The 25,674-nt window shown below is 46.7% G+C and overlaps 1 protein-coding gene across 5 annotated transcripts in view; it reads left to right on the forward strand.

The window, feature by feature from the left end:
• CCDC30 (coiled-coil domain containing 30) overlaps positions 1-13,539 on the forward strand; it is a 687,183-nt gene extending 673,644 nt beyond the window's left edge. For all 5 annotated transcript variants that reach the window (XM_063942948.1, XM_063942949.1, XM_063942945.1 and 2 more), the window contains one exon: positions 13,089-13,539. In XM_063942948.1, coding sequence (XP_063799018.1) covers positions 13,089-13,299 — 211 coding nt within the window. In that variant the 3' untranslated portion in view covers positions 13,300-13,539. The remainder of the gene's footprint in view (positions 1-13,088) is intronic.
• Positions 13,540-25,674: the final 12,135 nt, after the last annotated feature.

The raw sequence follows: 25,674 nt of genomic DNA on the forward strand, positions 1-25,674 counted from the left end.
TGTAGTCAACTAAAATTATAATTTTGCATATTTATGGCAGCTGTACAATCTTTTACTGTGTATTCACGTGGTCTCCCTTTGTGTCTGGTAGGAGCTGCCTGCCATGGATGTTGCCTCTCCAGTGGGAGACATATGCTCAGTGTATGTAGTTACATCATCTGCCTGACATCAGCAGGTTTCAAACCATTGTGACAGAACCTATTTTTAATTAATTTTCTCAGCAAATACAGCATTTCTGTCGCCCAGGAAACACAGGGCACTATATTGTACCCTCCTTTTACATTTAATGAAATACATATTTTATAACTTTAAAAAGTGCTTGATTAGATAACCTTCAATAGTTTCTGCAGTCATTGCACCCTCTCTTGCAGGTTGCATTCCTCTAGGACTATACTGTAGGTGTCGCTGTTACTTTTATTGTTTATTTTTCCGGCATGGTCCACAGGTTATCCATGGAATAACATTAGGATATGATGACACGATAGCGGATTTGCACCAAATGGTCAAAGCTTTCGGCCTCCCAGCATGCAACCGGCCCATCCATATATCCCCGCCTCCTGGCTCAGGCAAATAATTTTTTTGTTTGGGGCAGCAGGAGCCAGACAGTGGTCAATGGGCTGCTGGTTTTTAGCAGCCATAAGATTTTTTCTTTTATTTTTATAGTCCTACTACTGTATTTTTTTTGAGTGATCTTGTCTAAAAAGCGTCTTATACATACATTAGAAAGAGTCGTTCCAACAACTCCCCGCTGGGTCGCGACAACGCTTACCAACGTGTACAGTGCTGTTTCGGCGGGCATCTTTGTAGGATGTACTAGGAAGTCCAGCAGATGTTACCAGGCTGTGGCCGGAGCACAGGGAGAAGGTAAGGCATCGGTTCCGCTTAGTAGGGAAACACAGACACAGCCGCACTGTTTTGGGAGGAGACTACCAAACAGTCGCTGACGTGGCTGCCACCTCGGGTGTACCAGGGCCAGGCCCTAGGGATCATATGCTCCAGGGGTAGTATGAGGCCGCGATCCCTAGGGTTGATGTCAGCAGTAGGGAGTCAGACGCTCCCTTGGTCATCCCTCCCCCCGGTTCATGACCAGTTTCCTCGAGTTTCCTGCCTTGAACTGTGTTCCCGCTACCGTCTGAGACACTGCGTATCTAAAAGGACCCAGTCGCAGCATAGGCGGCTGTGTGACTGGTGCATCAGTGTTCACTTGGGAGTCTGTGTTCACTGTAGATTCACGGGGCGAGTGTGTACACTATTAGCTTCTGGATCCACTCAGCGTTCGCTAATGTATTGATCGATCCTGGAAGCGGGGTGAAGTCTCCCTGTATCCTACTCTCCTGAGCCAGGTGATACAGCACTAAGTCTCTATCTACCTTTGAGTACAAATAGTTGGATAAGTGCCTGATGCATATGAGTCTGAAAACTATTGCTGCTGGTTTCTTTTGCTGTGCGACTGAAAACTTTTAAAACTCCTATATAAGGTAATGCAGTAATATATTCTCCTACATACTTGAAATTTATTTGTAGTTGATTATGTGCTCATATTGCTTATTATACTAATGTATAACCTGTGACTGATTGCTAGTGTGATTGCTGACTTTACTATAATTTTGTCAGTTTTCTGTGTATTCCGATCCTCAATGTTGGTGCAAAGCAAGGTAGGGTCGGATTGTGTTTCACTTTAACAAATTTTAAAGTGATTACAGTCACAAATTGTATAGTTAACACTGTACAGGTTTGGGATTTATTTATCATGTTTAAGAGCGGCCAGGGTGAGGAAAATACACTTTCCACAGGAGCACCAACACTCTTTTCATGTTTTTCTTGCAAAGCTGGGTTAACCTCTCAGGATCTGGTTCAAAATATATTATGTGCAAATTGTTTTAGCTTTCACCGAAGCCTCTTAAATAATCCAAGGCAGGCACAGGTTCAAGTTGAACCCCCATGGGCTACTTTTGCACAGACATTATCCAGTATAGCTGAGCGGATAATGCCAGCTCCTATATCAGGGATAAGTTGCCCTGTTAACCCTTATATGCAGCCTTGCCCTGGGGTTTATTACATCCAGCAGGGGAAGCAGGAGCCTCTCAACAAAAACAGACTGAAAGGCCGGTGGTAAGTAAATCGCATAGATATGAAACAACATCTTCGCAGTCTACACGTTTCAGATGAGGACTCATCACACTCAGGGTCTGAGGAAGGCATCAGCTTGGTAGACATACCTGAGCTGATTAGTGCGATGAAAGCCATTCTATCCTTAGAGGAGACAGCAGAGCCTGTGTTAAAATCTAAGGCACCTGGGTTTAAACTTCCTAAAACAGTTAGGTCTGAGTTTCCTGGGTCAGAACAGCTGCCGGAAATTATGCAAGAGGCTTGGGTTACACCCAGTAAGAAGTTTAGAATTCCAAGGAAATGGAATTCCAATTTTCCTCTTCCGACTGGAGACTGTTTAAAAAGGGAGGTGGCTCTCTAAAGTACAGTACCAGTCAAACGTTTGGACACACCTTCTCATTCAATGGTTTTTAATTATTTTCTACATTGTAGATTAATACTGAAGACATCAAAACTATGAAAGAACACAAATGGAATTATGTTGTGAACAAAAAAGTATTAAACAAATCAAAATATGTTTTATATTTTAGATTCCTCAAAGAAGCCTCCTTTTGCTTTTGAAGACAGCTTTGCACACTCTTGGCATTCTTTCAATCAGCTTCATGAGGTAGTCTCCTGGAATGGTTTTGAATTAACAGGTGTGCCTTGTCAAGAGTCAATCTGTGGAATTACTTGCCTTCTTAATGTGTTTGAGACCATCAGTTGTGTTGTGCAGAGGTAGGGTTAGTACACAGTGGACACCCCTATTTGATCACTGTTGTAATACATAATATGGCATGAACCACTCAACTCACCAAAGAGAAACGACAGTCCATTATTACTTTGTGACATGAAGGTCAGTCGATACGGAAAATTTCAAGAACTTTGAATGTTCAAGTCCAGTTGCAAAAACCATCAAACGCTATGATGAAGCTTTCTCTCATGAGGGCCACCCCAGGAAAGAAAGACCAAGAGTAACCTCTGCTGCAGAGGATAAGTTCATTAGAGTTTACCAGCCTCAGAAACCGCTACTTAACATCACCTCATTAGAACCCACATAAATTCTTCACAGAGTTCAAGTAGTAGAAAAATCTCAACAACTGTTCAGAGGAGACTGTGTGAATCAGGCCTTCATGGTCGAATTGCTGCAAAGAAGCCTCTACTGAGGATGAACAACAAGAAGAAGAGAATTGTTTGGGCCGAGAAACACAAGGAATGGACATTAGACCAGTGGAAATCTGTACTTTGGTCTGATGAGTCCAAATTTTAGATTTTTTGTTCCAACCGCCTTGTCTTTGTAAGATGCAGAGAAGGTGAGCGGATAGCTTCTGCATGTGTGGTTCCCACTGTGAAGCATAGAGGAGGAGGTATGATGGTGTGGGGGTGCTTTGCTGGTGACACGGTTGGTGGTTTATTCAAAATTAAATCACACTTAACCAGCATGGCTACCACAGCATTCTGCAGCGCCATGCCATCCCATCTGGTTTGCGCTTACTGGGACCATCATTTATTTTTCAAAAAGACAATGACCCCAAACACACCTCCAGGCTATATAAGGGCTACTTGACCAAGAAGGAAAGTGATGGAGTGCTGTGTCATATGATCTGGCCTCCACAACCACCCGACCTAAACCCAATTGAGATGGTTTTGGATGAGTTGGACCGTAGAGTGAAGGAAAAGCAGCCAGCACCTCTGGGAACTCCTTCAAGACTGTTGCAAAACCATTCCAGGAGACTACCTCATGAAGTTGATTGAGAGAATACCAAGAGTGTGCAAAGCTGTCATCAAAGCAAAAGTAGGCTACTTTGAGGAATCTAAAATATAAAACATATTTTGATTTCTTTGACACTTTTTTGTTTACAACATAATTCCATATGTGTTCTCTCATAGTTTTGATGTCTTCAGTATTAATCTACAATGTAGAAAATAATTAAAATAAATAAAAACCATTGAATGAGAAGGTATGTCCAAACTTTTGACTGGTACTTTAGATATGCATGTCATTCGACTGGTGTGAAAATCTACATTACCTCTGTCGTTAACATCATTAAATGATGTCACGGATAGGAGAATCGATGGTTTTCTTAAAACCATTTTTTCTTGTCTGGGGCAATCATAAGACCAGCCATGGCCTCAGCCTGGATAGCAAAGGCAGTGGTAGCCTGGGCTGATGCATTGGAGGAGGATCTTCAATGGCATCTAGAGAGTAAAAATCTCATATTGCACATATCAAACAGCCGGCGGCGTTTATGGAAGAAGCAGCCTTGGATATGGGTACAATTGCCTCTCAGGCATCAGCCTCAGCAGTAGCAGCTCGCAGACCGGTTTGGCTACGTACATGGAAAGCTGACTCAGAATCCAAGAAGGTTCTGGAGTCTTTGCCTTTTACGGGAGATATTCTTTTTGGTAAAGAATTAAACAGTATTTTGGAGTCAGAAGCGGACTCCAAGAAAGTGAAGTTTCCTTCCACACACAAATTCAAGCCTAGATTTCCAGCTTTTCGGCCCTTTCGGAATCAAGGAAAAGCAAAAGGAAAGGGTGATAGCAAACAGTCCCAATCTAACAAGTCTGGTAAGACTAAAAAACATTTGGCTACCAGAGGACCGGCTTCCAAATCAGAAGAGAAGCCATCAGCCTGATGGTGTGGGCCTCCACCTGGAGGAACCCAGGGTGGGAGGCCAACTTCTTCAGTTTGCACAGATCTGCCAGCAGTCTACCACAGATGCAAGATGTCTGGGTGCAAGAAGCGGTACAGTATCTGACGGTTATGCATTTGTTTTCAAGAAACACCCTCCTCAAAGGTTTTATTGTACCAGCCCTTCTTCAGTGGAAATGAAGGCCAGGGCTTTGCAAGAGGCAGTTCAGAAGTTGCTTTAGTCAAGAGTGATAATTACAGTTCCTCCTGCACAACGACGACAAGGTTTTTATTCCATCCTGTTTCTAGTCAAGAAGCCAAATGGGTCGTACCGGCCCATACTCGATCTCAAAGCGCTGAACATGTACATTTGGGTATGTAACAGAAAAGTACAGTCTCACTTTCTGCGCTCCAAATGTCCCCTTGTTTTAAACGGTCCTCACAGCAATGTCATATTGTACATGAAAAAGAGACAAAAAATACAATAGTGTAATCCTGTATGAGCATAAAATTTCTTTCAGCTGTGTTAAGGGAGAACTAGGTGATGAAGATGGTCCCAAAAGAGAAATAAGACGTCCACCTTCTTATAGGGTCAGCAGCTGACCACACAGGAGAGGCTGCATATCGATGTGAAACACACTGTTAAATCTTGACAAAGACGCCGCAGAGCGTCGAAACGCGTTGATACAGTGCCATATTGATGTCCTAAACCAGTACATCCATTGAAGGGGGCATATGACATTTTATGATATCTGGATCTCTTTATGTCAGTTGACTTCCATCTCTGCTCCCCATTTGGTACGGCTGGTTGTCTATTTATGTTTTATTTGTATATTTTAATAAAAGAAGGGTTCTTTTGGCCCTAATTGGCTTCCTCTTTTTTTAATTGCATACCCACCATATGAGTGATATTCATACTCAGTATACGGTGTCACAGAGGAAATAACCTACACGGAAAAGAAACCTTTATGTGCTTTCTATCTTCCATTTTCAAGTAAGTATACACGTAAGGATCTATTACCGTATCTTCACGGCATCACTTTGGGTGACCCTATAAGAAGGTGGACGTCTTATTTCTCTTTTGGGACCATCTTCATCACCTAGTTCTCCCTTAACACAGTGGAAAGAACTTTTATGCTCATACAGGATAACACTATTGTATTTTTTGTCTCTTTTTTTCATGTACAATATGACATCGCTGTTGTCACAATCCCATGTAGTTTCTACTCCATGCCTGGGGTGGCACTCTCTGCTCTGGTGTTCAGAGTTCTGCTCTGTATCTGCATCTTGATTAGTAGCTGCTACCACAGCTGTGAGCAGCACCTGTACTCACTACTTAGGCCAGCCACACAGGCTCCCTGGTGCCAGTTCATCGAGTCAAGATTGTTACAGCTCCTGGTCCTGGTCATGCTGATCTCTGCTGCTAAATAGACCAAAGAACTGCCAGTGCTCTTGTTCCCGGCGAGTTTCTCCGCAGTCTACCCCAGTGTCTCCGGTGCTTCCAGCATTAACTGCTGCACAGCTTCCAGCGTTCTCAAGCAGCTTCTGGACTTTAATGTGTCTCGGTCATCAGTGTGCTGGGAGTCAGTGTCTGCTTCAGAGTCTTTAAGTATTATTTTCAAGTTCCTAGAATCATCAGTGTCTCCAGTCACCGTGTACTACTCTGCAAACCACCAGTGTCTTTAATTGTTATTCTCGAGTTCCTGGAATCATCAGCATCTTCAGTCACCATTTACAAGTCTGCAAATCATCAGTGTTTTCAATCATCATTCACAAGTTCCTTAACACATCAGCATCTTCAGTCACCGTTTACAAGTCTGCAAATCACCTGTGTCTTCAATCATCATTCACAAGTTCCTTAACTCATCAGCATCTTCAGTCACCATTTACAAGTCTGCAAATCACCAGTGTCTTCAATCATCATTCACAAGTTCCTTAACTCATCAGCATCTTCAGTCACCATTTACAAGTCTGCAAATCACCAGTGTCTTCAATCATCATTCACAAGTTCCTTAACTCATCAGCATCTTCAGTCACCATTTACAAGTCTGCAAATCACCAGTGTCTTAAATCATCATTCACAAGTTCCTTAACTCATCAGCACCTTTAGTCACCGTTCACAAGTTTACAAATCATCAGTGCCATCCTGTGTTCCAGTTACAGTGCAGTCCGGCTACAGTGCAATCCTGCAACCCTGGTACGTGCATACTCTACCACAGTCTACATCATTCTCATGTACTCACAGTTTCCTGGCATCCCATGTCCCCTCAGTTTTCCCTTTGTGTTCTCTAGTTATTCCTGCTTTTATATTTATTGTTTACAGTTGTACGTTGCTTTAATAAACTAGTTATTTTCTGTGAACCTCAGTCCCTGCTAATATGTTTTCACACTGGGAGATCAAAACGAATTCTGACAGCTGTGAGGATCGTTTAAAACAAGGGGACATTTGGAGCGCAGAAAGTGAGACTGTACTTTTCTGTTACATATTGTCTTTGTAGGTTGGTGACCTATCTATACTGTCCACTGCTGCTCCAATTTGCAGCGCCTTAGGAAGAATTTTTTGTATTGTCATGTACATTTGGGTGCCTTGGTTTCATATGGATACTTAACGTTCCATTATTTTGACCATGGAGCCAGAGGATTTTATGGTATCCCTGGATATCCAGGATGCTTACCTACATGTTCCTATTGCACTGTCCCATCAGCGCTATCTCAGGTTTGCTATCCTCCAGTATCATTTTCAGTTTCAGGCCCTACCATTTGGACTGGCCACAGCTCCCACAGTATTCACCAAAATAATGATGGTGATGGCTTCTTATCTCCGTCAGCAGGGGATAAAGATTTTTTCCAAACCTCGACGACTTATTAATCCTGGCACAGTCTCAGGAATTGCTTCAGTATCATCTGCAACAGACAATAGCTTGTTTACAGAGACACGGTTGGCTCATAAATTGGACAAAGTCATTTCTGGTGTCATCACAACTGATGACTCACTTGGGGTCTGGATTCAGGTCTTCAGAGAGTATTTCTACCTCTGAACAAAATATCCAAAATTCAGTTAAGGATTCAGGAGCTGCTACACAGTCAAAAGGTATCCATTCACACTGCAATGCGTGTGATGGGGTTGATGGTGTCGACATTAGACATGATTGAGTATGCGCAGTTTCATTCGAGGCCTCTGCAACATCTGATCCTTTCCAAATGGATTGGTTGCCATCAGACAATAAAAATGCAGATTATGGTCCTTCCTCTGAGAGTAAGGAGGTCATTAGCCTGGTGGCTACAGACATCCCATCTGGACAAAGGGAGACCCTTTTGAATATCAGATTGGGAAATTCTGACAACAAATGCCAGTCTTCAGGGCTGGAGACCAGTGTCAGGAAGGAGTTGCTTTCAGGGGCAGTGTACCAAGGAAGAAAATTGCCTGCCAATAAATATATTGGAACTTTAGGCCATATATATGGCACTTATTCAGGCAAAGGACATCCTTCAGGGGAATCCAGTCCAAATCCGCTCGGACAATGCAACGGCAGTAGCGTACCTCAACCATCAGGGAGGAACTCACAGCCAGAATGCAAGAAGGAGGTAAGTCACACATTAAGGTGGGCAGAACTTCATCTTCCAGCCTTGTCCACAGTGTTCATTCCAGGAGTCCTAAACTGGGAAGCGGATATTCTCAGTCGACACGCCATTCATGCAAATGAATGAGCTTTCCACCCCGAGGTCTTCCAAAATCTGGTAGACAAATGGGGGTTACCAGAGATAGATCTTATGGCGTCACGCCAGAACAACAAAGTTCCCGCATACGGCTCAAGAACAATGGATCCCAGGGCGATCTTTGTGGATGCCCTGTCAGTGAGGTGGGACTTTCATCTGGCATATGTGTTTCCACCAATCGCCCTGTTTCCCAGGGTAATGTGAAAGGTAAAACAAGGAAAAGGCACCCGTGATACTAATAGCTCCGGCTTGGCCCAGAAGACATTGGTACACAGATCTGCAGAGGATGTCGATGGATGCTCCAGTCTTACTCCCTCAACGTCCAGATCTACTGTCTCAGGGTCCTTGCTATCACAAGCACTGTCTGTCTTTGACGGCGTAGCTCTTGAGACTTCCATCCTGAAAGCAAGAGGATTCTCACAACAGGTAATTCAAACAATGCTCAGAGCAATGAAACCTTCCTCAGCTCGCATTTATCACTGAATATGGCAAGCTTATATTCAAAGGTGCGGTGACTGGAAATTTGACCCTAGGGCGTTCAGTTTCCAGAGTCTTGATATTCCTTCAGGCAGGAATGGACAACGGTATACGGGTAGCTTCCTTGAGAGTGCAAGTGTCAGCATTGACTGTATGGTTCCAAAAGAAAATTGCTAACCTACAGGATGTGTGCACTTTTTTCCAGGGAATGCTTTGCATTCAGCCTCCTTTTGTTCCTCCTACAGTGCCTTGGGACTTAAGTTTAGTCCTAAAGGCCCTTCAAGTTGCCCTATTTGAACCACTTAAACGAGTAGACCTTAAATGGTTGACAGCTAAAGTTCTCTTTCTACTGGCTATTGCTTCAGCTAGAAGAGTTACAGATTTAGGAGCATTGTTATGCTGCCCTCCTTTTCTGATTTTTTTTATCCAGATAGAGCAGTTCTTAGTTCCAAATTTGTGTATCTCCCTAAGGTGGTGTCTAAATGCGGGAGATGCATCGTTGGCAGTGCCGTAACTAGCCATTTTAGCGCTGTGTGCAAGAAACGACAGTGGCGCCCCCCCATGTCAGACAGGGACAGTGCGCGCCGCAGGCGCGCTAAAAATTTATAGGGGCATGGCTTCACGGGGAAGGGGCGTGGCCACAAAATAACAGCAATTCATACTACGGTGCACAGTAGTCTACATTATTCAAATTACGCTGCACAGTAGCGCCACTACACCAGGTAGAGCCCCTTTTATACATTACAGCAGACAGCGTCCCCATTTTTACACATTGCGGCAGCCAGGACCCCATTTTACACATTGTGGCAGCCAGGACCCCATTTTACACATTGCGGCAGCCAGTCCCCCTTTTTACACATTGCGGCAGCCAGGCCCCCTCTTTACACATTGCGGCAGCCAGGCCCCCTTTTTACACATTGCGGCAGCCAGACCCCCTTTTTACACATTGCGGCAGCCAGACCCCCTTTTTACACATTGCGGCAGCCAGACCCCCTTTTTATACATTGCGGCAGCCAGGATCCCATTTTACACATTGCGGCAGCCAGGACCCCCCCTTTTTACACATTACGGCAGCCAGTCCCCCTTTTTACACATTGCGGCAGCCAGTCCCCCTTTTTACACATTGCGGCAGCCAGTCCCCCTTTTTACACATTGCGGCAGCCAGGACCCCATTTTACACATTGCGGCAGCCAGGACCCCCCCTTTTTACACATTGCGGCAGCCAGGACCCCATTTTACACATTGCGGCAGCCAGGACCCCCCCTTTTTACACATTGCGGCAGCCAGGACCCCATTTTACACATTGCGGCAGCCAGGACCCCATTTTACACATTGCGGCAGCCAGGACCCCATTTTACACATTGCGGCAGCCAGTCCCCCTCTTTACACATTGCGGCAGCCAGGCCCCCTCTTTACACATTGCGGCAGCCAGGCCCCCTTTTTACACATTGCGGCAGCAAGACCCCCTTTTTACACATTGCGGCAGCCAGACCCCCTTTTTACACATTGCGGCAGCCAGACCCCCTTTTTATACATTGCGGCAGCCAGGACCCCATTTTACACATTGCGGCAGCCAGGACCCCATTTTACACATTGCGGCAGCCAGGACCCCATTTTACACATTGCGGCAGCCAGGACCCCCCCTTTTTACACATTGCGGCAGCCAGGACCCCCCCTTTTTACACATTGCGGCAGCCAGGACCCCATTTTACACATTGCGGCAGCCAGGACCCCATTTTACACATTGCGGCAGCCAGTCCCCCTTTTTACACATTGCGGCAGCCAGGCCCCCTCTTTACACATTGCGGCAGCCAGGCCCCCTCTTTACACATTGCGGCAGCCAGGCCCCCTTTTTACACATTGCGGCAGCCAGACCCCCTTTTTACACATTGCGGCAGCCAGACCCCCTTTTTATACATTGCGGCAGCCAGGACCCCATTTTACACATTGCGGCAGCCAGGACCCCCCCTTTTTACACATTACGGCAGCCAGTCCCCCTTTTTACACATTGCGGCAGCCAGGACCCCATTTTACACATTGCGGCAGCCAGTCCCCCTTTTTACACATTGCGTCAGACGGTGTCCCCCAGAGAGACAGAGAGAGAGAAAGAGAGAGAGGGATATACTTACCTTCTCCCGCTGACAGGCTCCTCGTGCTGGCAGGCATCTCCCTCTCTGTGCAGTGTGCAGGCAGTTGAGAAGGAGGAGGAGGGAGGGGGAGCAGGGAGCCGCAGCAGCGCTATTTCATTGGTGGTAAGTGCCGCTGCAGCATCGCCCTCTCCTTCTGTATTGGTTGCCTGGCGCTGCTGTGGATGCTGGGATGGAGGAACCGCATCCCAGCATCCACAGCAGCGCCGGGCAGCCAATACAGAAGGAGGGGGGGATGCTGCAGCGGCGCTTACCACCAATGAAATAGCGCTGCTGCTGCTCCCTGCTCCCCCTCCCTCCTCCTCCTTCTCACTTGCCCGGCGCTGCTCTCTCCTCCAGCGCGGCTGCGGCGCACGGCGCAGGGACTTAGAGGCGGCATGTAATGAGTCAATTTGACTCATTACATGCCGCTGGCCGTGCGCCCTCAGGGCAACTGCGCTGTGTGCCAAGCCCCCTTGGCACACACGTAGTTACGGCCCTGTTCGTTGGACGTAGTCCGTGCCTTAAGGATCTACGTAGATCGTACCAGTGCCATCAGAAAGACAGACACTCTCTTCGTTCGCTACGGATTTCATAAGAGAGGATGGTCTGCTGTTAAGCAGACACTGGCGAGGTGGTTCCGGATTACAATTTCAGAAGCATATTCTCAAGCTGATCTCCCTGTTCCGGCTAATGTCTCTGCTCACTCTACTTGTAAGGTAGGTCCGTCATGGGCAGCACAACGTGGTGCTTCAGCAGAACAGATATGCAGGGCCGGTTCCAGCGCTGTTTGCGCCCCGGGCGGGAAGTAGGGGGCGTGGTTTCGTGCAGGGGGCGTGCTCAGTTACGCCCCCCTGTTTAAAGTAGCGCTGCTGAAACGCTGTGCGGTGCGCGATGACGTCATCGCGCACCGCAAAGCAAAGGTCCTCTCCACGAAAAGAAACTAGACGCGTAGCGTCTAGTTCCCTAAGTGGAGAGGACCTTTGCTGGGCGGTGCGCGATGACGTCATCGCGCACCACACAGTAAAGGTCGTCTCCATGAAGGGAAACTAGACGCTACGCGTCTAGTTCCCTTCGGAGCGGGCAGCGGGTCACAGCGGGCAGCTGGGGGCAGTAGCGGAGGGCAGCTGGGCAGTAGCGGATCTTGCCCTGGTGCGGCGCCTTCCGGATGGCGCCGGCGCCCTCTGGAAGGCGGCGCCCCGGGCAAAAGTCCTGCTTGCCCGTGGCAAGATCCGCTACTGCAGATATGTAAGGCAGCCACATCGTCTTCCATTAACACATTCATTAGACATTATGCCTTTGATACCTTTGCCTCTCATGACACTGAATTCGGGCAAAGGATTCTCCTGTCCAATCAGGAGCGTCCCCACCACTAAATTGCTTTGGGATATCCCAATGTTATCCTGTGGATAACCTGTGGACCCTGCCAGAGAAATAAACGTTATGGTAAAACTTACCGTTGATGACGCTATTTCTCCTAAGCCCACAGGATCCACAGGGATCCCACCCTGACGCACCTGATTTGAGGATCCTTTTAACTCACTAACCCCTTCCTTCTTGTATGGAAGGGTGTGCATGTGTGTTCTTCTCGCCTGATTAGGGTTCTCTATGATGCTCCTGCCTTGAGCTTTGGGACAACAACTGATTTGCCTGAGCCAGGAGGCGGGGATATATGGACGGGCCCATTGCGTGCTAAAAGACCTAAAGCTTTGACCGTTTGGTGCAAATCCACTGTCGTGTCATCATATTCCAATGTTATCCTGTGGATCCTGTGGACTTAGGAAAAATAGTGTTATCAAGGGTAAGTTTTACCATAATGACTATATTCCATTTCATCACTGACTAAATGCTGCTATGTAAACTGCTGTACCCGTTGTGAGAGAGTCTACATTAAATGGGAAAAAAAGTTTACTTAAAGATATGTAATTATGTTTTTTTTTAAATGATGTGTTCCAGGAATGTAAGTGCTGTATCATGGAGGGTTTGAGACTTGAATCATTATTTTCTTTTTTAATGACCGTTAACTAATGTCTCTTTGCATTCAGATTCTCGCAGATTGAAGCTTCAAGTTCAACCCTGATGTTAAAAGTAATTGATGATGCAAAACTTGAGCAAACCCCAGAGAAGCCATTGTCCCTCTCTTTATCACGCTCAGAGACCTCAGAAGTTGGATATCTTAATGTAGTTTCCCCTCGAGCCCCCATCACCTCTCCAGAACAATCAGTAATGCCAGTCTTGTGCAGCAAAGACGTTTGAAATAAGAGTGCTGATTTAAATAACCACCATTCACTGTAATGCTAAATATAACAATCCACTATTTGCACTTCTTTGTAAATAATAATGGTCTTTGGTGCCTTCCAAGCAAGTGTTAATCTTGTGCTGCTAACCACAGTTATGTATACAGGCATTAACAATAGCACAAGGGACACTCTTATGTAAAATGTGACTGCTGATGTTTGTATTTTTATAATAGCCTATTAAACCTTTTTAAAAATACATCTACAAACTGTGATTTCTTCCTTACTCTTCTCCTTCATTATTAACCGTTCTTTATATAGCACACACATGTTCAACAGCACTTTACAGAGAACATTTAGGTCATTCACATCCCTGCCCCAGTGGCGCTTACAATCTATTCATTCTACCACAACATTAACACATATGTAATATTTTCAGCAGAGACTTTTAGTTATTCTTGCTTAAATTTGAACCAAATGTATCCACACCATAAAAGGAACATGTCTTATATATGGTTACAAGTAATGTTATATGAAAAGATGTTGTGACCCACAGCCACCAATAGGATTCTAGCTTTTGTTACTCTAGAACAGTATTCAAGGTAAAAGCAAACATGTTGATGATTATTCACTGTGAGATTACAGTGTACATACCAATAAATGTTCCAAGAACACCGACATTAAGACTTATGTAATCTGCCCATTTCACTTGTTGATTCCTATGACATTGTTTTTTTTTTTTTGCCACACCTGTTTATATTTTACACTACTGTTGTCTTTCCAGCATATCTGAATCTAATACAGTTCAAGTGCAACATTCAATCTAACCACCTAGATCCTTTCATGTTCCTTCTCATGTCTGATAAGAATTAAGAGTATCCATTTCCTTGGACTCCCAGCAAACCCTAAATGAAGTTCAATGAAGTCTGATTTTTCCAGGAGAGTACAGATAGAAGTAACACTATGAAAATATAGGGCTCTAGGTACTATATGGGAGTGATACGGGAGGCCGGCGGTCACATGACCAACCTCGGCATCCCGATAATTAGAATGCCGTCAGGAGATGGGGTCATTCATTTACCACTCCCCTGCACCCTCCCTGACCCGTCTGTGGTGGCGGCCAGGGCTAAGATAGTGGGGGTGGCGGGTAGGACTAAGTCACATGGGGTGGTGGTTTGGGTTCAGATTCGGTGGTGGCAGCTATGGCTAACCACCCCTCTAGTGCATAACCCGACCCAATACCCAACCCTGGGCCCTGACTGTCACCCCGATACTTAACTTTGGGATGTCAGCGGTTGGATTTCCGGCACTGGGATTCCGAGTGGTGTTGGGATTCCAGCGTCAGTCACATGACCACCGGCATCCCGACTGCTGGAATGCTCACGGCATTCCTTATGTACTAAGCCTTGGAGACAGATAAAGTGGGTGGAGATAAAGTACCAGCCAATCCACTTTTAACTGCCATGGTACAGGCTGTGTTTGAAAAATGACAGGAGCTGATTGGCTGGTACTTTATCTCCATACAATTTATCTCTCTCCAACGCTTAGTACATAGATCCCAAAGTCTACCTTTCAATTGCCAGTTCATGAATAATTTCCAGAAGTATTCTATTAGCCAGTACTCCAATATAGCTCTACTTTTAAATGGTAAATATATGCAGCATAAACTTCATTAGAAAAGACACAATGTGTCTCTGTTCTTGTTTAAACCAATTAAAATGTTTAGAGCTTTAGAAATGCTAAATATTACTGATCAACCTCAATATGACAGGTCATTGCTGGCCTGCATCAGTTTTTACCAGAGGCTGTTTGGTTAAATATGTTAGACACGCCTCTTACACACTCTAGTGCAGTTTGAATCTAGCAAGGAGCGGGCAATAACTAGGACCGGGACGGATCTGCCGTGTGTATGCCCTCCAGCGATAGTGCTGAAACACACTACCCGGCTTTTGCCGGCCGGGAAAAAGCCGGACGGCCTTTTCCCGTGCCGGCATTGTAGTTAACAGTGTGAGGGCTAGGGTCCCTTCACACTGCACGGCCCCGGCCCGGCTGCCGGGTTGCAGCCGGGTCTCACCACTGGAAGGTCCGGCGGCCGGGCGGCCGCCCCGGCCTTCTTTGCAGCCAGTGAACCGTGTGTGTGAAGGGGAGCTTTCACACACAACGGTTTTTTTCTGAAGCCGTGTCTGATGCTGCGCATGCACACAGCATCACACACGGCTCAAAGCCGTCCTGTGTGCGAGACTCTGCCGGTTTCTCCCGGATGGCAAAAAGCCGGACAAAGTTTGTCCGGCTTTTTGCCATCCGGGAGAAACCGGCCAGTGTGTTACAGCCTATAGCGATACGCGGCCCCGCGCATCGTTATCGCCGATGCTAAATTGAGCTGCATGCAGGCTCAATCTAGCGGGTTGCTCACTTCACCGTTGTGTGAAGTGAGCGGCCCCCCGTCGGCTTTCCCCCTCGCTCAGCACATCGCGCTGTGCTGAACGGGGTGAGAGATGTGTGCTGAGCGGTCTGTGTTAAGATCGCTCAGCACACATCTCTCCCGTGAGTACCCCCCTTAAGGCACACTTCTCTCTCAATCCACTGAGAGGTCAGGAAAGATAGTGAGTGAAGTTCAATAAAGGACTTCTGATAGAACGTACGGAAAACCAGAGGAAACTGAGGCTACATCTGTCAATAGAACGATCGTTGTCCCTTTAGCTAAAGGTACCTTAAGCACAATTTTTTCTTTGATTTGGACTTTATTCTTTCCTGAAATTGAAAAGGAATGCTCTGCTGCTGATCTAACCTTGTATATCAAACATTATACGTTTATAAAACATCAGCCACTGCGGTTTAATATTGACACAGAACATTTTACGAAATTGTGGCACCATGGAAAAATAACTCATATAGAACTTTTATTAAAACTAATTTCTGACACATGTTCACAAAAAGAAGGTGATATATATTCTGCGCCAAACTTGTTCCAAATGTCTGGGATTCAGATGTTATGTCCGTTTCTTTATGCTATAGATCGCTCCAATAAATCCTCTGAAGTTTTTTATATAAAAGAAAATATTTTTTTTTTTCAATCAGACATGTGGTTGTGACTGAACAGATGGTTAATAGAGCCAAACAGGTATGTGACAGCCCAGCCGGACGACTTCTATTCACTCACAGTGTGGTATATAGAATGAGATGCTCACATTTATGCTTACATAAAAGGAATGGGATATATTCCTATAAAGGTATCTTTGCGATCCGCCGCTGGAAATATACAACACCCTTATATATGGATTAACATAGATGCTTACACGTAAGCTTACTTACTGTACATCAAGATAATGAGTTGAAAGCACATCAGGGTATCTTTCATAGTTCCTCAGATGTGACCATAGAATGAAACAAGACATGCTCCTCATGGTGTAACACTAAAAAAAGATTTTATTATACATAACATAAGGGTATAAAAATGCTTCCGTACCACATTTTAGATGACAATTCACAGAATATTCAAGGAATGCAGATGGAAATGTACCGGTATGTACTGCCATTGATCTCCTCCTGTGTCCAGCTGGTGGGTGCAAATCTCTCCCCTTTCACTCCTCCACCATGTTTCACAATCTACAGGGTGTCTTTCTCAAAGTGCAGTGATATGTGCACTGGAGAGTTTAAATACCCCATGACCCGGAAGGGATCTCCCGGAAGTCGCAACTAACAGAGTTTGAGGCTCATGATAAATGTTACAAAATCCATGATTTCTCTGACGTCCTAGTGGATGCTGGGAACTCTGTAAGGACCATGGGGAATAGACGGGCTCCGCAGGAGACTGGGCACTCTAAAGAAAAGATTAGGTACTATCTGGTGTGCACTGGCTCCTCCCTCTATGCCCCTCCTCCAGACCTCAGTTAGAATCGGTGCCCGGCCAGAGCTGGGTGCTCCTAGTGGGCTCTCCTGAGCTTACTAGTAAAGAAAGTATTTATTAGGTTTTTTATTTTCAGTGAGCTTCTGCTGGCAACAGACTCACTGCTACGTGGGACTGAGGGGAGAGAAGCAAACCTACCTGCTTGCAGCTAGTTTGTGCTTCTTAGGCTACTGGACACCATTAGCTCCAGAGGGTCCGAACACAGGCACCTGTCCGCGATCATCCGTTCCCGGAGCCGCGCCGCCGTCCCCCTTGCAGAGCCAGAAGAACAGAAGCTTGAAGACGACGAAATCGGCGGCTGAAGACTCCTGTCTTCATTAAGGTAGCGCACAGCATCGCAGCTGTGCGCCATTGCTTCCAGCACACTTACACACTCTGGTCACTGTAGGGTGCAGGGCGCTGGGGGGGGGGGGGGGGGGCGCCCTGGGCTGCAACTGAAGTACCTTTGGCATAAAAACATACATATATACAGTCTAGCACTGTATATATGTTAAAACCCCTGCCATTTTTTTACATGGAAAGCGGGTCAGAAGCCCGCTACTGAGGGGGCGGGGCCTTCTTCCTCAGCACACCAGCGCAATTTTTTCTTAACAGATCCGCTGGAAGCAGCTCTCCAGGCTCTCCCCTGCAGTATCCAGGTACAAGACGGGTTAAAAAGAGAGGGGGGGGGGGGGGGGCACATAAATTTAGGCGCAAATAGTACAAAAAAAAAAGCAGCTATTGGGTAAATCACTTATTAGCAGTGAAAATCCCTGTGTTATATAGCGCTGTGGTGTGTGCTGGCATACTCTCTCTCTGTCTCCCCAAAGGACTTTGTGGGGTCCTGTCCTCAGTCTGAGCATTCCCTGTGTGTGTGCGGTGTGTGGGTACGGCTGTGTCGACATGTTTGATGAGGAAGGTTACGTGGAGGCGGAGCAAGGGCAGATAAGTGTGGTATCGCCCCCGTCGGGGCCGACACCTGATTGGATGGATATGTGGAAGGTCTTAAATGACAATGTAAACTCCTTACATAAAAGGTTTGATGACGCTGCAGCCTTGGGACAGCCGGGGTCTCAGCCCGCGCATGCCCAGGCGACTCAGAAACCGTCAGGGGCTCATAAACGCCCTCTATCTCAGATGGTTGACACAGATGCCGACACGGAGTCCGACTCCAGTGTCGACGATGATGAGGCACATTTACAGTCTAAAATGACCAAGGGCATCCGATACATGATTATTGCAATGAAAGATGTATTACACATTTCTGAGAGTAACCCTGTTAATACCAAGAGCGTTTATATGTTTGGGGAGAAAAAGCAACCAGTGACTTTCCCCCCATCTGATGAATTAAATGAATTGTGTGAAGAAGCGTGGAGTTCCCCTGATAAGAAATTAGTGATTTCTAAGAGGTTACTGATGGCGTACCCTTTCCCGCCAACGGACAGGTTACGTTGGGAAACATCCCCTAGGGTGGACAAGGCGCTGACACACTTATCTAAAAAGGTGGCCCTGCCGTCTCAGGATACGGCCGCCCTTAAGGAGCCTGCGGATAGAAAGCAGGAAGCTATCCTGAAGTCAGTGTATACACACTCTGGTACTCTATTGAGACCTGCTATTGCTTCAGCCTGGATGTGTAGTGCTGTAGCAGCGTGGAAAGATACTCTGTTAGACGACCTAGATTCCCTCGACAGAGATACTGTTTTGCTAACCCTGGGCCATATCAAAGACGTCGTCTTATATATGCGGGATGCTCAGAGGGACATTTGCCTGCTGGGCTCTAGAATTAATGCTATGTCCATTTCTGCCAAGAGGGTCTTATGGACTCGGCAATGGACAGGAGATGCTGATTCTAAAAAACACATGGAGGTTTTGCCTTATAAGGGTGAGGAATTGTTTGGGGACGGTCTGTCGGACCTCGTGTCTACAGCGACAGCTGGAAAGTCGACTTTCTTGCCTCAGGTTTCCTCACAGCCTAAGAAAGCACCGTATTATCAAATGCAGTCCTTTCGTTCCCAAAAAGACAAAAGGGTCAGGGGCGCATCCTTTCTTGCCAGAGGCAGGGGTAGAGGTAAGAAGCTGCACCATGCAGCCAGTTCCCAGGAACAAAAGTCCTCCCCTGCTTCCACTAAGTCCACCGCATGACGTTGGGGCTCCACAGGTCACCCTGTCCCCGAGGGCCAGGGTGTCTCTTCTGTGGTGGCTGCAGAGTGCTCACCTTCTCGAGGGCCGCAGGTTCGGCATACAGGACTGGGTCCTGGTGACCACGGATGCAAACCTCCGAGGATGGGGGGCAGTCACTCAGGGAAGAAACTTCCAAGGGCTGTGGTCAAGTCTGGAGACTTCTCTACACATAAATATACTGGAATTAAGGGCCATTTACAACGCCCTGAGTCAAGCAGAGCCCCTGCTTCAAAACTGGCCAGTGCTGATTCAGTCAGATAGCATCACGGCAGTCGCCCTACCGCCAGGGCGGCACAAGAAGCAGGATGGCAATGGCAGAAGCCACAAAGATTCTGCGATGGGCGGAGAATCACGTGCAAGCACTGTCAGCAGTGTTCATTCCGGGAGTGGACAACTGGGAAGCAGACTTCCTCAGCAGACACGACCTCCACCCGGGAGAGTGGGGACTTCGTCAAGAAGTCTTCCAACTGATTGCAAACCGATGGGAACTGCCACAGGTGGACATGATGGCGTCCCGCCTCAACAAAAAGCTAAAAAGATATTGCGCCAGGTCAAGGGACCCTCAGACGAAAGCTGTGGACGCCCTAGTGACACCGTGGGTGTACCAGTCGGTATATGTGTTTCCTCCTCTTCCTCTCATACCAAAAGTATTGAGAATAGTAAGAAAGAGAGGAATAAGAAAAATACTCATTGTTCCGGACTGGCCAAGAAGGCCTTGGTACCCGGAACTGCAAGAAATGCGCACAGAGGACCCATGGCCTGCTGCAACAAGGGCCCTGTCTGTTCCAAGACTTACCGCGGCTGCGTTTGACGGCATGGCGGTTGAACGCCGGATCCTAGCGGAAAAAGGCATTCCGGATGAAGTTATTCCTGCGCTGATAAAGGCTAGGAAAGACGTGACAGCAAAGCAATATCACCGTATATGGCGGAAGTATGTTGCTTGGTGTGAGACCAGGAAGGCCCCTACAGAGGAATTCCAACTGGGTCGTTTCCTGCACTTCCTACAGTCAGGGGTGACTATGGGCCTAAAATTGGGGTCCATAAAGGTCCAGATTTCGGCCCTATCCATTTTCTTTCAAAAAGAACTGGCTTCACTGCCTGAGGTTCAGACATTTGTTAAGGGAGTGCTGCATATTCAGTCCCCTTTTGTGCCACCAGTGGCACCCTGGGATCTTAACGTTGTGTTGGATTTCCTGAAATCCCACTGGTTTGAGCCACTTAGGACCGTGGAACTAAAGTATCTCACGTGGAAAGTGGTCATGCTGTTGGCCTTAGCATCGGCTAGGCGTGTGTCAGAATTGGCGGCTTTGTCATGTAAAAGCCCATATCTGATCTTCCATATGGACAGGGCAGAATTGAGGACTCGTCCCCAATTTCTCCCAAAGGTGGTGTCATCGTTTCATTTGAACCAACCTATTGTGGTGCCTGCGGCTACTCGGGACTTGGAGGACTCCAAGTTGCTGGACGTAGTCAGGGCTTTGAAAATATATGTTTCCAGAACGGCTGGAGTCAGGAAGACTGACTCGCTGTTTATCTTGCATGCACCCAACAAGCTGGGTGCTCCTGCTTCAAAGCAAACTATTGCTCGCTGGATCTGTAGCACGATTCAGCATGCTCATTCTGCGGCTGGATTGCCGCATCCAAAATCGGTGAAGGCCCATTCCACAAGCAAGGTGGGCTCTTCTTGGGCGGCTGCCCGATGGGTCTCGGCTTTACAGCTTTGCCGAGCGGCTACTTAGTCGGGTTCAAACACATTTGCAAAGTTCTACAAGTTTGATACCCTGGCTGAGGAGGACCTTGTGTTTGCTCATTCGGTGCTGCAGAGTCATCCGCACTCTCCCGCCCGTTTGGGAGCTTTGGTATAATCCCCATGGTCCTTACGGAGTTCCCAGCATCCACTAGGACGTCAGAGAAAAAAAGAATTTACTCACCGGTAATTCTATTTCTCGTAGTCCGTAGTGGATGCTGGGCGCCCGTCCCAAGTGCGGACTTTCTGCAATACGTGTATTTAGTTATTGCTTAACTAAGGGTTATTGTTATGAGCCATCCGTTGAGTGAGGCTCAGTTGTTGTTCATACTGTTAACTGGGTAAGGTTATCACAAGTTGTACGGTATGATTGGTGTGGCTGGTATGAGTCTTACCCTGGATTCAAAATTTCCTTTCCTTGTAATGTCAGCTCTTTCGGGCACAGTTTCCCTAACTGAGGTCTGGAGGAGGGGCATAGAGGGAGGAGCCAGTGCACACCAGATAGTACCTAATCTTTTCTTTAGAGTGCCCAGTCTCCTGCGGAGCCCGTCTATTCCCCATGGTCCTTACAGAGTTCCCAGCATCCACTACGGACTACGAGAAATAGAATTACCGGTGAGTAAATTCTTATTTTTATCACATGCAATACTAGATATGCAATTGAGTGTACCTGCAATTTCGTGGGAGGTATTTCATATGCCAGCTGTCGGAATCCCGGCGATCACCATATCGACGCCGGAATCCCGACAGCCGGCATAACGACAACTATTCTCCCTCTCGGGGTGTCCACAACACCCCTGGAGGGAGAATAAATAGCACACCATGCCCGTATCGTGGCGAGCACAGTGTGGTGAGCGCAGCGTGGCGATTGCAGCGATCCCGCAAGGGGCTCTTTTGTGCTCACCCTGATGCCGGTGGTCGGGATCCCAAGTGCCTGCATAACGTACTACACCCAAATTAAGTTTATATAGGCAAAACTAAGAGACCACTAAAAGTAAGATGGGTAGAACATGTCAAAAATATTTTAAAGTTTGGAAAGTCATCCATTCTCAGCCACTTTAGAGACAAACACGAGAAATCATTAAAGGGTATAAAAAGTTTCTGTGGTTTGTCTCTAACCAAAGATAACTGGAGAACAAACAATAAAGACATCCGTCTGGCCCAGAATGAAATGCATCTATGAATTAAATACTTTAAAACCACATGTTTTAAACATGATGTTAAGCTGAAGTGGTTTTTGAATTAATCTATCACCTTTTTTGAACCTTTCTAAACCATGTCACAACATATAGATATAGAATCAATTATGCAAATGAAGACCTCATGTAAAGAGTTTTAAACCATCTATTTTCTAATCGCTATGCATAAGTAAATTGTGTTTTTTGTATATGTTTGTAAAATTCAGAATGCAATCCATTTATGCAAAAGTTTTTTTTTTTTATAAACATGTTTTCTTTTACGTCCTAGAGGATGCTGGGGACTCCGTAAGGACCATGGGGTATAGACGGGCTCCGCAGGAGACATGGGCACTCTAAAGACTTTAGATGGGTGTGCACTGGCTCCTCCCTCTATGCCCCTTCTCCAGACCTCAGTTATATCCTGTGCCCAGAGGAGACTGGATGCACTGCAGGGGAGCTCTACTGAGTTTCTCTGAAAAAGACTTTTTGTTAGGTTTTTTATTTTCAGGGAGCACTGCTGGCAACAGGCTCCCTGCATCGTGGGACTGAGGGGAGAGAAGCAGACCTACTTAAATGATAGGCTCTGCTTCTTAGGCTACTGGACACCGTTAGCTCCAGAGGGTCGGAACGCAGGTCTCACCCTCGCCATTCGTCCCAGAGCCGTGCCGCCGTCCTCCTCACAGAGCCGGAAGATAGAAGCCGGGTGAGTATAAGAAGAAAGAAGACTTCAAAGGCGGCTAAAGACTTCAGATCTTCTCTGAGGTAACGCGTGGCGATAACGCTGCGCGCCATTGCTCCCACATTCACACACACTGGCGGCACTGTATGGGTGCAGGGCGCAGGGGGGGCGCCCTGGGCAGCAATTAGTAAACCTCTAGGGACACTGGCATAGTTATATACTGCAGAGGCAGTATATTACAAAAAACCCCGCCAGTATAAAGATTTAAGCGGGATCGAAGCCCGCCGGTGAGGGGGCGGAGCTTGGTTCCTCAGCACTAACCAGCACCATTTTCTCCACAGCACGCTGCAGAGAAGCTGGCTCACCGGACTTTCCCCTGTTGGACACAAGTACAGAGGGCAAAAAAGAGGGGGGGGGGCGCACATTTATTTTATTGTATTTATTTTATTTTAAAAAAGCGCTGTACTGACTGGGATTTTATTCCAGTGTCCGGTGGCACTGGGTGTGTGCTAGCATACTCTCTCTCTGTCTCTCCAAAGGGCGTTATTGGGGGACTGTCTCCATATATATATATATATATATATAGACTAAACGAATGTCCGGCACTCCAACAATATTTACCAGCTGCTGTGGTGCAGTTCTGTGGATTTGCATGTACCAGGAGATTGAAGCTGCACTCACAGACTTATAAACACCAATTAGATCCCCGGCGAAGACAAAGAGTCAGACAACCAGGGTACCATTCCGTTTTACCATTCCGACGTTTCATGTCCATTTATGACATTTTTTCAAGGATGAACAAATATACAATGAATAAACTTAAATAGACACTCACCCAGACATGTGTGCTCGTTCCCGTCCCGCTCCGTGATGCGGCGCCGTGACGTCACTCTCACGCGACTTGCGATGACGCGCCGGTCCCCGCCCACGGAAGCGTGCGGCTGCAGTGTACCCATCACCATGGAAATATGTGAAACAAAAACATAACAGGACAAATCCTTTAGCTGCAGGCCAATCTGAGGGGCATAATCATAATAAACACAATAACTATATCATTAAGGAAGAAAGTTAACTACTGGTGAACTAATATACACTTGTTAGTAGTTAAATAAAACAGTTAAATGAGCAATGTTCATTAAGCCCCAACGGATGGAGAGTTTGCAGTTTATCAATCCACATAGCCTCTTTTTGAAGTAGCAAGCGTCCCCTATCTCCCCCCCGGCTGTTAAGGGGTACATGGTCAATCATCTTGTATTTCAAACTTGCCAGGTTATGCCTAAAGTTCTTAAAATGCCGAGCCACCGGTTGTTCCTGGTCGGTCCCTTCCAGCGCTTGTCTAATTGACATACGGTGCATGGCCATGCGCTCTTTAAATTGTCTGACAGTTTTGCCAATGTATAAAAGGAATGGTACCCTGGTTGTCTGACTCTTTGTCTTCGCCGGGGATCTAATTGGTGTTTATAAGTCTGTGAGTGCAGCTTCAATCTCCTGGTACATATATATATATATATATATATATATATATCCCTGAGTGTGTGGGGGTCTCGGTATGTGTGTGTCGGCATGTCTGAAGCGGAAGGCTCATCTAAGGAGGAGGTGGAGCAGATGATTGTGGTGTCTCCGTCGGCGACGCCGACACCTGATTGGCTGGATATGTGGAATGTTTTAAATGCAAATGTGTCTTTATTACATAAGAGAATGGACAAAGCAGAGTCCAGAGAAAAGAAAGGGAATCAATCCATGGCTTTGGCTGTAGCACAGGGCCCTCCAGGGTCTCAGAAACGTCCCCTGTCCCAAGTAGCAGACACTGATACCGACACGGATTCTGACTCCAGTGTCGACTACGATGATGCGAGGTTACACCCAAGGGTAGCCAAAAGTATTCATTGTATGATTATTGCTATAAAAGATGTTTTGCATATCACAGATGACCCCCCTGTCCCTGACACGAGGGTATGCATGTTTAAGGAAAAGAAACCTGAGGTAACCTTTCCCCCGTCTCATGAGCTGAACGCTTTATTTGAAAAGGCTTGGGAAACTCCAGACAAGAACTGCAGATTCCCAAGAGAATTCTTATGGCATACCCTTTCCCCACGCAGGACAGGTTACGGTGGGAATCCTCGCCCAGGGTGGACAAGGCTTTAACGCGCTTGTCCAAAAAGGTGGCGCTACCATCTCCGGACACGGCAGCCCTCAAGGATCCTGCTGATCGCAGACAGGAAACTACCTTAAAATCAATTTATACACATACGGGTGCCTTGCTCAGACCGGCAGTAGCGTCGGCATGGGTATGTAGCGCAGTAGCAGTATGGGCATATAACTTGTCATCTGACATTGACACCCTAGATAAGGGAGAGCATTTTATTGACCTTGGGTCACATTAAAGACGCAGCCTTATATATGAGAGACGCTGCGAGAGACGTTGGGCTGTTAGGTTCAAGAGCCAACGCCATGGCTATTTCTGCTAGCCGAGCCCTGTGGACCCGCCAATGGACGGGTGATGCCGACTCAAAGAGACATATGGAAGTTTTACCTTACAAGGGTGAGGTCTTATGTGGGGAGGGTCTCGTGGACCACGGCTACCGCGGGGAAATCTTCTTTTTTGCCTTATGTTCCCACACAGCAAAAGAAAACACCACAATATCAGATGCAGTCCTTTCGGTCGCATAAGTCCAGAAGAGGTCGGGGCTCTTCCTTCCTCACCAGAGGTAAGGGTAGAGGGA

This window comes from Pseudophryne corroboree, chromosome 10 (genome assembly GCF_028390025.1).
Source record: "Pseudophryne corroboree isolate aPseCor3 chromosome 10, aPseCor3.hap2, whole genome shotgun sequence".
NCBI classification, from domain to species: domain Eukaryota; kingdom Metazoa; phylum Chordata; class Amphibia; order Anura; family Myobatrachidae; genus Pseudophryne; species Pseudophryne corroboree.